Raw genomic sequence first — 14833 nt, forward strand, 5'->3', positions numbered from 1 at the left:
GATCTTTACTGAAAGCCTCTGCTTTTTAAAACTGAGAATGAAATTAAATTCCTAAACAAGAATTTGTAGACACCGTTGTCCACCATATGGTGATTTTTAAAAAGAGAAGCAGACATCCAGAGGACGGTTAAACTTCCCACACTGATCCGTCGTGGATCAAAACTAACATTACGTCATACTGTCTCAACTGGTAACAACATATAAAATCAAATTAAATAAAATACAGCCTCTCAATGCCTGTGTCCTATCAGAGCGTCACACTTTGGGTTAATGGGAAGCCACACCTATTTCTGGCTGACTTCTCGCGCGCATGCGTTTCTGTCTCAAGAAGGTTGCTTTCGACGATGAGTAGGAGAAGCTTTTGGGACCGAGAGAGATAACGCGAATATTTATTGTTTTTTTTCTCTTGCAAAATTTATTTTTCATGGAAGCAGTTGGTGAGTGGCAGTTGACAGCATATCACACTGTTATGTTTAGCATATTTGTTATGTATTAACGCTAAAATTAAACTGTCTCTGGAGTAAAGATTGTTAGGCCTCAAACGGACGGTTTTTTTTTCTCTTTTTTTATTCTGCTATAAAATCAGACACATTTGCGTTCAACGCATTACCTGTTTTTTCTTAATATTCAATGGCTGAAATAATGATTTTAGATGGTTTTTACGTCTACTGGTGACTGTTTACCATTCGTATGACTCGTTTCTTCGTGATTTTCAGCATGCGAGTCACTGGGTGTTGATTGAATTTACTCAGCATGGACTCCTCAAGCCTTGTATAGATACTTTTTTTTTACCCCAAGACTCTTGAGAGATTTGTCGATTTCACGCAAATCAAAGAGTATGTTCGCGTAATCCCGCGTTAGCAGTGTTGTAGTTCTGCAATGCATGCGATAAGTTTCGCTATTATCGTCTTTGAAGGAAGTTGGCCTTTGACTCCACGCATGGCGCAAATAAAAAATATCTTTTAGCCTGGCATTTTTCTGGCAGTAAATTTAATATCCAGACTGATCGGGAAATTCCCTCATTTGTTTTTGTTTGTAGGTGAAAGGAAGCTATGTAAGTTCATGTAATTCATTTCCCATCTTTTACAAATGTACATTGAGGCAGACGTATTGCTGTTGCTCTGCGAGTAGTTGCCTGTCCACACTTCGCACCAGGTAATCTCCAATGAGAGCCCACTTTGAACCGTAGAAGTTGCTGCAATTACAGCTTTTTGTTTTTAAGTAAAGCGCAGTAGTTTAAATGACGTCACAGGTTAAGCTGTGGAATCTGTTTGGAACTTTTTGTGGCTTTCGCTTACAAGCATCTCTTACTGTGTAGGTTAAGTAAAACGCGGCATGGGTGAGACCAGAATTTGCTCAGTATTGTAGTTGGACCCAAATAACGTCAGAATTGTGAATAATTAACGTTCAATCACCAACAGATGCACATATTAATTAGGCCAATGCCACACAATCAGTTGTTGTCAGAATAGTTCACTTTACCGGGTGTTGTTAACCTATTAATTTTGTAACAGCAAACTACAGTAACACATTTTCTGCGAGGGTTTTAGTATACAGTACATAAAGTGAAGCAACTTGCCCAAATTTCATAAGACAATGGGTCTCGGGTATAGTGCTGACAGTTAATTACGTGTATCAGAAGTTTGCATACATTTGTTGTTTTGTGTTTTTTAAAACCAAGAGCTAATACTGGCAGGTAGTATGGTGCAGTGCTTCAGGCTTTGGACCCAGGACTTGAACCCCTGATCCCTTTTCTGACACTGTGTAACCTTGAGCAAGTCACTTCACTTGTTTGTGCTCCAACAGGGAAAATAAAAGAAATGTAACCAGCTATATTTCAGATATTGTAAGTTGCTTTGGATAGAGGTGTCTGCTAAATAGTTAGTACTTAAACAGGTGATATACACACTTGCACATAATTAAATCATTCTGGAATTTGATCAGTTTCTCCTTTTCCTAGTAGTTTGGACTTTTGTGATGGACGTTGCAAAAAAACGCTTTCATTGTAAGGTGTATGCTTTTGAATTGAAATGGGTGATCACCAGGAACAATGTGAAAATTGAGTGTATATTTTTATTAGATGTTTGCAATTTTCCTTTTGGCCATAGGTAGACAAAGTGCTAATACTGAATCATGATTTATTTTAATTTATTACAAATAGCCATAACCTTTGCTCACTGCACATTTAGGCAGCCCATGCAGTTAAATGTTTTTATTTTTTTGGGTTGGTTTCTCTAGTTCTGCCCTTCGATCTTCAAATGTACTCTGAGCAGGCACTTTGCAGTGCTCTAAAAGTTCATCTGATTCTTTCCCATTTTCTCTTAAACTATAGATGCTTGTTTATATTTTTTTTTATCCTAAGACCTTTTCATTAAAGGAAATGAAAAATTATATCGGAGGTCTTTATTGTCACATACACTGCAGGACATTAATGAAATTCTTGTGCCTGTATAACTAGTTCACAATTCTGTTTTTTTTTCTTCCTTCTATTACAGTGCTTTAAAATCCCTACTTTAAAGTGTCACCATGTGTCTGTTATGACATGGTGCTAGACTTGCATATACACCTGCCTATGAGGTGTAATTAAAATATTTACGCCACCTTCATTAAAATAATGCTTCATCTGTAAAGGAGGAGAAAAAAAGTAGACTGATTTTTATGGATGTTCTTTTGATACTATAAAGATCCTAATTTTCTGGGCGAGTCCACAGGCGCCAACTGGCGTTTTATTCTAAATGGTACAAACATATACAGGATCCTGCCACCGCCTGTTGGATATGTCCAAAATAATGAAATGGGTCCACCTTGGACATGCTTGCCTCTTTCTTGCTCCTTTGTTCTCTTGCCCTTCTAACCCTGTCATGGTCTTACTAACTAACCTGTGTTTCTGTTGATCCTGTCGGGGCAGCAAGGCATAAAAGTAGCCATGAAAAGGAAATTAATTTTACGAGCAACATGCACAGGTGCCACACTTTATTATTTTGCTTTTGTGCCTGCAGTGCAGTATTAAACTAATGCTTCTCTACAAAAAAGTTTTTCTGTGCATGGAAAGTGTCCTGATCAAAGAGAAAAGTGGAACCGTGACACTTCACATGCCTGTAATGCATATTTGAAACCCATAAAAAATCGCTTGTGGTTACTTTAATACACCAAATGCACGTGTTGCTGTAGTCCTTCCTCTGTGTGTTCCTCTACACCAGGGGTCCTCAATCCCAGTCCTGGAGAGCCGCAGTGGCTGCAGGTTTTTGTTCTGACCTGGTTGCTTAATTAGAAAGCAATACTTGCCAATAAAGCACTAACAAGCTATGAAATTAAATTAACTCTATGTCAGGTCATTCTCATATCCTAGATTTTCTTTCTCTTTCTATCATGAAAATGATTTGAAGGCTAAAATGGACGAGTAATTCTCAGTCCTTCACTTTTTTCTCTTCATTTTTCTTCCAAGTATTTAATTAAACCCAATAGTGCAGATAAATACACACAGGTGTAAATGTAAATAAGCTAAATGGAGAAATGCTGCTCTCTCGTCATTTGCATGTTATTGATAAGAAGGAGCAATTAAAATAGCTGTTTAAGACAAAATTAAGCAATAAGGGCTCAAAATCACTAAAGTGAAGCAGAAGTGTTACTTTAGCAATAAGTGCTTTTTATTAAGCAACTGGGTTGGAGCAAAAACCTGCAGCCACTGCGGCTCTCCAGGACTGTGATTGAGGACCCCTGCACACCATTGTGTGCTGTTTGCTTATGCAAAAGACATGAAATCTGTGCCCATCTGTATTTTATAAATGTCGCAACATGGCTAGTCTATTAGCATTTCATTAACAGTAACTTTAAATTCTGCTGCTAAGTACATAAAACAAAAATACAGCAACATTTTAAAACTCCTCAAATAAGCATAGGCTGTTTTTGTAAGGCTTGCGAAAGGTTGTGCACCATGATTTCATAAATTAACAAAGCTATGTGCCTGTAGTCAAAGAATAACAGACAGGATTAAACTGAACTGAATTCTTTTCCTCTTTTAGATATTCAGCAATAATATTACACATGTAAACATAATTTTTAATTTCACCGTTGCTTTAGGAATGTGTCAGGCCAGTAGCCTCAAAGACGTGTAGGTTGAGGTAGCCAAATATGCTTTCCTGATGCTGTAAATGCTCTTTAAATTGTGATTTGTTTTTTTTTTTTTTAAGCAGCTATAATAATATAAGGGCAATCTGAAAAATGGCAGCTATTTCTCATTCTGTTTAATGAGAAAGAAAACCAGCTTTTGTTTGCTATGATGAATAAGTTTTTCAAAAGCAAATCTGGGATCTTGGGTTCAAGTGTGAAACAAAAGAGGATCAGGAGCAAAATTGTACTTCTACGTTGCTGGCGAAAGTTTTAAAATGTGTAGTTAGTACACCTGTTGACCAAAAAGCAGAGCAATATGATCCGAAAACCTGCCCATTTTGTAAATGGCAATACAAACTAACAGTTAAAAATGCTGACCGTAGAAGTGCAAAATACAAAGGTATTGCAGCGTAGCATGTCTGGAGTAACAGAAAGCCAGAATTAGTCCAAAATTAACAAAAGAACCGTTCTTTTTATAATCGAATGTCAGTGTTTGCCTTTTGAATAAGAATTTTTTTATATAGATTCAAATTATATTCAAATAGCAATGCTCATTCCAACAGCCCTAGTATATATTGTGCCTGTACATGTTTGTGTGTATATGTATATACACTATATTGCCAAAAGTATTGGGGACGCCTGCCTTTACACACACATGAACTTTAATGACATCCCATTCTTAACACATAGGCTTTAATATGGAGTTGGCCCACCCTTTGCAGCTATAACAGCTTGTACTCTTCTGTGAATGCTGTCCACAAGGTTTAGGAGTGTGTTTATAGGAATTTTTGACTATTCTGTCAGGAAAGCATTTGTGCTGTCAGGCACTGATGTTAGATGAGAAGGCCTGGCTTGCTCGCAGTCTCCGCTCCAATTCATCCCAAAGGTGTTTTGTCAGGTTGAGGTCAGGGTTCTGTGCAGGTCAGTCAAGTTCTTCCACACCAAACTCGCTCATCCATTTCTTTTATAGACCTTGCTTTGTGCACTGGAAGAGGCCATCCCCCTAACTGTTCCCACAAAGTTGGGAGCATGAAATTGTCCAAAATGGCTTTGTATGCTGAAGCATTAAAAGTTCCTTTCACTGGAACTAAAGGGCCAAGCCCAACCCCTGAAAAACAAACCCACTCCATAATTCCCCCTCCACCAGACTTTACACTTGGCACAGTGCAGTCAGGCAAGTACCGTTCTCTTGTCAACTGCCAAACCCAGACTTGTCCATCGAACTTCCAGACAGAGAAGTGTGATTCGTCACTCCAGAGGACACGTCTCCACTGCTGTAGAGTCTAGTGGTTGTGGCCTTTACACCACTGCATCCGACACTTTGTGTGGCATTTGGTGATGTAAGACTTGGATGCAGCTGCTCGCCCATGGAAATCCATTCCATGAAGCTCTCTATGCAACAGCATTTATTTATATTATTATTAGTATTTATAGCATTATTAGTATTAACAATGACTTTGATTGTCTGAGTAGGCAGTAGGAATGACCTTGGATTGTTTTGTTGTATCTCATTTTAAGTTTCAGTAGTATATGGTGATTGTCCTGACTCCGTGAGAGAAATCACATAACGAATAATGGATTTGGGAAATTTCTAATGTGAAAGCCATAATCTCTTAAAATGAAAAGAAAAATCAACAAAATAAAGACCTTCCATCCACCTGTTATCCAACCTGCTATATCCTAACTACAGGGTCACGGGGGTCTGCTGGAGCCAATCCCCGCCAAAACAGGGCGTAAGGCAGGAATCAAACCCGGGCAGGGCACCAGCCCACCGCAGGGTGCGCGCGCACACACCAAGCACACACTAGGGACAATTTACAACCTAACCTGCATATTTTTGCACTGTGGGAGGAAACAGGAGTACCCGGAGGAAACTCACGCAGACACAGGGAGAACATGCAAACTCCACGCAGGGAAGACCTGGGAAGCGAACCCAGGTCTCCTTACTGCAAGGCAGCAGCGCTACCCACTGTGCCACTCCTGAAATAAAGACCTGATAAAGTGAAATCCTATTGCATAACATCTTACTTGAGCACTGCCAAGTCTGCTTTAGTTACTATTGCTTTGTGTCTTACATATTTGATTTTTTTTAAAGAAATTTTGGTTGTAACATTTCATTTTTTCAGGCTTACCATTAAATGAGGTATGATCAAAGATATTAAGACAGTGAAGCTTGTTGTCAAGACTGCCTGGATATTGGCATTTTCAAGGTGGATTAATAGTCCAGTGTTGTTATGGTTTATGTTCCAGTATTACTCACAGGGACTTTCTGGTGGATCTCTTTCTGTGATGTATTCAAAGCTGCTGTTCTTCATGCTCAGATGTAATGAAAAACTACATACTTTTCTGAATTGTAATTGTTTTAGAATTTTAAAATTAAGTGGTTTGCTAAATTCATATAGATTTGATGGTGTATCATTATGCTAGTCATTTTTTCAAATTAAGTGTTTAATCTTTCCATATACTTGAGCTCATGAGAAATGTTTGGTCTTTCTAGTTTGAATCAGAGTTTGTTTTTGTAATTTCCTAACTGAACTTTGTTTTATGATGGCTTCATGAGTCAGAATATAAGATTTCAAGATGTCTTAAAACTAATCATTACCTTGAACGATGTTAGCAAGGGAGTAGACATTAGGAGAGTCTGAGCCTAATTGGAAGCCATGTTTTAGCAGGGGTGTGGAAATCAAATTTGTTTCTACTTGTCCACGGACAAGTAAACTTAGAAAATCCACTTGTCCGCCAGTTAAATTCACTTGCCCATAAACAAATAACAAAAGTGAAAAATAGTTTATTTTTTCTGATCTCTTTTATTGATACCAAAACTGCCTTCCATTTTAAAACTGAAAAAAAGTTCTTTCAGGGAGTAGTATTTTGCCACCTTGCTCTAGAACATTATATAAACGATTCCCTTATTTTAACTGGCTAATAAACAATTCCTTCATTATAGCTACACTAGTTCTATTTCATAAATTACAGTTACATAACAGAACACTGTCCTGATTCATTTTCTGCCATGTTCTTCAGCTTTTGTCTTACAACATCTTCTCCCCCAAGAATTTTTACCATCTCAGACAGCATGGGTTGAATGCTGTTCATTTCTACTTGAGCTGAACTGCATGGTTCCTGGACTGATGGTCCTGCAGAAGTGGATGCTGATGACTTTTCAGGTTTTTTATGAGTGATGTGCCTGTTGCCAGGTGTCAACCAGAAATTCCGTAGCTGGTCGTGGGTCAAACTCTTCTAAAGAAGCAGTATTGAACAGCCTAGCAATACGCTCAACCTTTCAAGCGTTCAGCTTTAGAAAATGCTTTTTCAATTGAACCAACTTTTTTCTTACTTTTAGACTCGTGTCTCTATCTGACGTACTAAACCCCCAGTTCCTATCCTTTTCCTTTCTGCACATATCCAATCACCACACGATAAACGTATTTGTGAAATTAAAACTAGTTATAAGCTTAGACCTCTGAATGGATGGCATAATTAAACATATTTTAAAGTTCTGAAAACTGAGGTCTAGGTTTATAACTAGTATTAATTTCACAAAGAGGTTTATTGTGTGGTGATTGGTTATATGGAGAAAGACAAAGGCTAGGAACTGGGGGTTTAGTACGTACGATAGACACAGCAAACATGCAAAAAAAAGAGAGCCTGCTCAGAAAAAGATCCATTGAATTCTGCGTTCGTATCTCTGACTTCCAGATCACGAACCCAACATTTACACAATATTTCAGTTAAACCTGTGCGATATCCATTCAAATATCCAGTTTTTTGGAGCCTCGTCACACCTGCCATAAACTTCTCTACACTGAACGTAGACCTGAGAACCTCATAATGCAAGGGAGCAGCCCTACAGTCATGCCACCATGCCCCCCGCCACCCATGTCTAATACATGCTTTAATGCATTTCATCGTGAAAAAGATATGAAGTATTTATCTTAGTATTCTGAATGTTCATTGAGCAGGAATATCATGAAGTCAATTTGTGGCGATTGTTACCGCCGCCTCTCACTTCAAGAGAAAGTCAGTTTAAGAAGCGCGCAGAGATTAACAACTGGGTCGGGGAACACTTAAACTAATGTAGCAAATTAAATGCTTTATATTATGACGGGGTTTGAGAAAATCTAGTAAATGAAACATTAATTTTAAGATGAAATTTAGTTTGTGACATTCTACTGACAAAATAAACTACGAGAATAAAGTCAACATGTCAACTTTAATCTCGACATATACATTTTTGTCTTCACTGTGCCCGTATTTTTTTCACAGTGGCCTTACTACGCTTCCTTAGGGTTTTCCAAGGCCTGTTGTGCCAGTTTTAATCAAGAAATGATCCATTTCTCAACCGCGTTGCTACTTGCTTCAGTTTCAACAACACGCATATAGCAAAAACAATGTGCTTACCACAGTGCATTATGGGTTACGCAGGTAATTCCTAATGACGTATTCGAAATTCAGCAAGATGGTACATTTCCAAAGAAGTAAATATTACCGATGTTTGGGGGGGGGGAATAATCGCATCTAAGTGAAGATTTTTATTGATATTTCATAACATTTGGAAACCGTTAGAATGTTTTCTTTATTTTCAATAAACTGACAGCGCAAAACCAACTTGTTTTTATATGAAAAATTCTCTAATCAAAAATGGTCTATAGACAGCTCATCAAAATTGATGTCACGCAATAAATTTCTTAACTCCTCAATATATCACAATCTACGCAAAATCACAAATTTCAGAAAAGATCAGTGGCGAAAACAATTGCATTGTAGGTGAAATGACCGCATTTTTATGTAGAAAAATTTTTTTATCAATAATCTATAAAAGTGATCGATTATAATGAAAAATCATCAAATTACATCGTAATGTCGGCATGAAAAAAATGACCGCATCTCCAAGAGTGTAAATAGTAGGGTGAAATACTTATGTAAGACCACAAGAGTGCTTCCCCTTTGAAAAATCAGCCATCATTTTGTAAACAATATTGAATACCAATTTGATCATGCGGAAACAGTCTACTTAGGCATGTTCTTCATGTAAGTACGGACCCAAATGTTTAAAATTTGACAGTAGTGGTAAAAATGTGCCCTGCACTGCATATTTCTTTTTTTTTATCCAGAAAATTACACTTGTCCGCGGACAACTGAAACCAGAAAACACGCTTGTCCGACAGTCAATTTACCCGTGTCGGACAAGTCGGGCATTGGATTTCCGCACCCCTGTTTCAAGTGATTTCCAGTTTATTTTATTTCATTTATCTTCATAATCTTAGCATATTGTGAAATATGACACGACTGCTAGTTGTTTAGAGCAAGCAGGTGAATCAAAGTACTGCTGACTTGCTAAGTTTATTGCCATAATAAACTGATAAAATGCCCCTTGGTACAACTAAAATATGACAAAAGGTATAACCTTAGTACAACTAAAATATGTCAATTATAAACTGCACATGTTTAAGGGGCACAGGTGAAACCATGACACACTGCAGTTCTGCAGATAGGTAGTGATTCCATAGTACAAAAAATCCTTAAAGTGCTCTTGAGTGTGTAGGGTTGGTTGTGGTTATTGGAGTTTGCATTTCCCTTCTACTGTACTAAACAAAATGAAAACTAAAATGTCAAAGAAGTTTAGATAGACACAACGTTTTGTCCCCAGGGTGATTTTTTTATTTATTTTTTTTTACCTGTAATAAAGCAGATATCAATTAGAACCATTGGTGATCAATTAAGAATTCAAAACTCAATAGTTATATATATATATATATATATATATATATATATATACACCCCCGCGCTTCACAGCGAAGTAGTGTGTTAAAGAAGTAATGAAAAGAAAAGGAAACATTTTAATAATAACGTAACATGATTGACATTATCATGAGTGTTGCTGTCATATATATATATATAATATATACACACACACACACATACACTCACCTAAAGGATTATTAGGAACACCTGTTCAATTTCTCATTAATGCAATTATCTAATCAACCAATCACATGGCAGTTGCTTCAATGCATTTAGGGGTGTGGTCCTGGTCAAGACAATCTCCTGAACTCCAAACTGAATGTCAGAATGGGAAAGAAAGGTGATTTAAGCAATTCTGAGCGTGGCATGGTTGTTGGTGTCAGACGGGCTGGTCTGAGTATTTCACAATCTGCTCAGTTACTGGGATTTTCACTCACAACCATTTCTAGGGTTTACAAAGAATGGTGTGAAAAGGGAAAAACATACAGTTTGCAGAAGTCCTGTGGGCGAAAATGCCTTGTTGATGCTAGAGGTCAGAGGAGAATGGGCCGACTGATTCAAGTTGACAGAAGAGCAACTTTGACTGAAATAACCACTCGTTACAACCGAGGTATGCAGCAAAGCATTTGTGAAGCCACAACACGCACAACCTTGAGGCGGATGGGCTACAACAGCAGAAGACCCCACCGGGTACCACTCATCTCCACTACAAATAGGAAAAAGAGGCTACAATTTGCACGAGCTCACCAAAATTGGACAGTTGAAGACTGGAAAAATGTTGCCTGGTCTGATGAGTCTCGATTTCTGTTGAGACATTCAAATGGTCAGAATTTGGCGTAAACAAAATGAGAACATGGATCCATCATGCCTTGTTACCACTGTGCAGGCTGGTGGTGGTGGTGTAATGGTGTGGGGGATGTTTTCTTGGCACACTTTAGGCCCCTTAGTGCCAATTGGGCATCGTTTAAATGCCACGGACTACCTGAGCATTGTTTTTGACCATGTCCATCCCTTCATGACCACCATGTACCCATCCTCTGATGGCTACTTCCAGCAGGATAATGCACCATGTCACAAAGCTCGAATCATTTCAAATTGATTGCTTGAACATGACAATGAGTTCACTGTACTAAAATGGCCCCCGCAGTCACCAGATCTCAACCTAATAGAGCATCTTTGGGACGTGGTGGATTGGGAGCTTCGTGCCCTTGATGTGCATCCCACAAATCTCTATCAACTGCAAGATGCTATCCTATCAATATGGGCCAACATTTCTAAAGAATGCTTTCAGCACCTTGTTGAATCAATGCCACGTAGAATTAAGGCAGTTCTGAAGGCGAAAGGGGGTCAAACACCGTATTAGTATGGTGTTCCTAATAATCATTTAGGTGAGTGTATATACAGTATATATAAATATACATCCACATATATATGTGCACAAAACCACACTTTTATCAAGGCTTCTGTCGGGTAGTCTTTTGAAATGAAATTTTCCTCCAATCAGTCGTAGCAACGCGCTTTCTTCCGACTGTTACATTTTTGTAGCTCTGATGTGTGCATCAATGTAATTGGTGTACCAGGAAATTGGGCATTGACAGAAGTTCCCCTTTGCTTGGAATGCAAAGTGTGATTAAATGCGTTATTTTTTAACGCGTTATGGAGCACATGCATCGAGGCTTCTCAGCTGTGCTTGTGCTAAGAAAAGGAAACATTTTAAAAATAACGTAACACGATTGTCAATGTAACCTTTTGTAAGTAGTGCCTGGAGGATTCAGAGTGTGGAGAAACTCTAGAAACAGTGTGTGTGTTACCTTGTGGATTTTTCTGTGAGTATTTGGTGGCAGCGTCACAAAGTTGGTTCTGCAAGACTGCGTTAGCTGCAGAGCTCAGCTCAGAGCGAAATGAGGTGAATGGGAGGGGAGATAATGATGTGACTCCCCCACCCGCCTTAACTGTCAATCCCCCACAAACACAGTCTCTCGGAATTTGCATAAGCACAGCCCTTCACCTGCAATTTTAACTTGGTTACAAAGTGATCAAAACTCTCATTTATATCCTGCGTCCTCTCATTAAACTTGTATCCCCCATTAGCCGTGGGCATGACAAATGTCGGCGGCAGCCTGTCTATGAACTTAATTTAAACTTTAGGTTTACACCCTGCTTTGTTTCCGAGGTAGCAGCACTCATGAATATGGTTGTATATGTCACTCGCTCGCTTCTTATTGTTTCGCTGCCTTCTCAATTATATAATGCAAGTTTTCTTCAGCGGTTTTTGGAGCTCTTGTTTTCTACGTACTGCGTTGACAGTCAGTTAACATGATTACGTGGGAGGCGTGATGATTTCACACGAAACTCCGCCCCCCACGGCCATCGAGCTCCACTCCATTACAGTATATGGAGAAAAATATCTTCCAGTTATGACCATTACGCGTACAATTCCGAAATGAAACCTGCCAAACTTTTGTAAGTAAGCTGTAAGGAATGAGCCTGACAAATTTCAGCCTTCTACCCACACGGGAACTTGGAGAATTAGTGGTGAGTCAGTCAGTCAGTGAGTGAGGGCTTTGCCTTTTAGTATAGATATATGCCCACCAACTCCAAGACCATTGGATACGACGACAACTCGGAGCCACGCCCACCAACTTGGACGCGACAACACAGAAAAAAAGGCATCATTTATATTCTTCTGTCGTAGAGGCCACATTGACTGTTCATAGAGGCATGTTTTTCGCGGAGGTGAATCGCCATATGCAGCGTGTAAAACGGTTTGTGAGTGGTATCCCATGGGATCCTTAAAACAATCCTTTACAACTGAGGTTAAAACACAATGAAGTAAGCAGTCTTTAAAAACCGAGTTTTTGATTACGATGCACGACCGCCTGCACCATAGCAAACTGTTTTACACGCTACATACAGCAATTTGCATCTGCGACAAACATGTTTAGTCTTAGATGCTACTGCAGGAACACGGAAAGTCTACGTGAGTCACAGGTGCATCTGGACTGTGCAAAGACGACAACGACTCGAGTGAAGAGTTGGAGGTGGGCACATAAGCAATGGCGGTCCGCCAGTTTTCAGTCACGGACAATTGTGTGTTGGTTCGTTCCGTGCATGGTTACGATGTTGCTTTTCTTGCTGATTTATTACATTACCGATTTTTCAAATGTTAATTTTCTCCCTGTGCTTAAAAATCATTAAAAAACCGGCCTGATTATGCGGCATATGGTACACTGTGGGTTGGCTAGTATGAAATATTTTGATTTAAAAAAAAAAAAACTACTTGAGGTGTAAACTGTTAGCAAGGCACATGTTAAGTGACGTTATCAAGAGTATGTTAATAATAATGGATCACAGATCTGGAGCAGTTATTGTGTGTAAAGGGTGTGCCATCAAATACTAACTTTGCTTCAGATTCATTTATATCAATACCTCTGCTCAGCTAGAGTAGAGGAACTAAACACATTGTCATTTTTTCTAGTATTTTTTGTGTAAATTATTGCCCAGAAGTAAAAGCTCACAGTCTGTACTTACTTTTTTCCCCCCTCAGTTTATTTAAGTTATTTAAGATAAATTGGAGATTTTCCAACATGGATCATTGAGAATTTCATAAGTTATTTAAATATTTCCAGATTCTCTGGAACATAGTAGATAACATGATTATGACATTTTTACAATTTCAGAATGTTTCTAATTAAACGTTTTTAAGGGCGCATTCAGTTTGAAAACGGTCTTTAGCTTTTCTCTTAGGAAAAAATACAAATTCAAAGTTGGGAAACGAGTAACATCATGAGGTGTTTGACATACTATTTGCATGGAAGGCATGCATATTTCAATTCAAGCCACATGAATGTACTGAGAATGTCCAGCCTGCCCTAAATTGGCATTCTTATTGTGTATTTTGTGTAAAAGTCATTGTCTAAAACAATCTTGCTAAGGTTTTACTTGAACTTTTTCTCATATAATAAATTTTGCCAGAAATAGCACACAGATGTGAACGAGTAAAATTAAATTAATATCCTAAATCTTTTCTCACATCTGTTTTTATAGAACAAGCAATGTTTGAAGTAGAACCAAATGACTGGCATTACACTTTAATCAGCATCTTGTTCCTCCTCCTCCTCCACTGTATCATCTTTCTAGCTAGTTTTTGTAGACCTTTAGATGTTTTTGAAAACATACTGGAATTATTGTTGTTCTATAAGTAGTTTCTAATTTTATTTTTGGTATAGATTCGTCACTTGCCAAGGAAGCAACACGAAAGATGACGGCTATGCCAGACACTGATCATGCAGAAAATGCCGGGTCGTTGGAAGTTACCCATTCTCAAGGAAACCCAGTTAATTCTGTTACTGCTACAGCAGGTGAAGAGGTAGCAACACCACTTAGAGAAAAGTCACCTGAAAGTCCTTCAAACATGGATCTAGAGAGCACTCCAAAAGGCGCTTCAGATGAAGCTGACACACCAGATTCAGATATTCCATTTCCTCCAGAGTTTGACAAGTTTTGGAAGGTAGTAGAAGAAAATTCACAGGACTTCACAGGATGGACTTACTTGCTGCAGTACGTAGAACAAGAGGTGAGTTTCCACAGACAGGTTATTTCCTTATACTTCACTATATACTGTGTTACAGGAATTTTTGGTGCTTAATCCTCAAGGGCCTATAGTGTGTATAGATTTTCATTCAGTCTATTGTCTTAAGTAATTTTTTTTTCTAACACTGTTAGCGTTTCCACACTTAATTCTAATTAGTCTCTTTATTGTTCAGAACCCTCAGTTAGTCATTAATAGTGATGAACGAACCCTCTGGTGTTAGTTTTACTGTTAGCTTAGTGAAAAACAATCGGAACAGGAGGAACCAAACTAATTTGAGTATATTTTATAATGGTGCAATAGTCTTAAATATGTACCTGAGGGATAGGGGAGTGTCTGCCATCTATGCTAGGCCTATTGCTACAGCCAGCAATGTAACATGAGCTG

At 38.4% G+C, this 14833-nt stretch overlaps 1 protein-coding gene across 1 annotated transcript in view; it reads left to right on the plus strand.

Annotated features, from left to right (window-relative positions):
- The first annotated feature begins 317 nt into the window (after window positions 1–317).
- The window catches only part of prpf39 (PRP39 pre-mRNA processing factor 39 homolog (yeast)), a 39953-nt gene continuing 25437 nt past the window's right edge, over window positions 318–14833 (plus strand). The window contains exons 1-2 of the mRNA XM_039742117.1: window positions 318–437; window positions 14085–14431. Coding sequence (XP_039598051.1) covers window positions 425–437; window positions 14085–14431 — 360 coding nt within the window. The 5' untranslated portion in view covers window positions 318–424. The remainder of the gene's footprint in view (window positions 438–14084; window positions 14432–14833) is intronic.

Source organism: Polypterus senegalus, chromosome 18 (genome assembly GCF_016835505.1).
Source record: "Polypterus senegalus isolate Bchr_013 chromosome 18, ASM1683550v1, whole genome shotgun sequence".
NCBI classification, from domain to species: Eukaryota; Metazoa; Chordata; class Cladistia; order Polypteriformes; family Polypteridae; genus Polypterus; species Polypterus senegalus.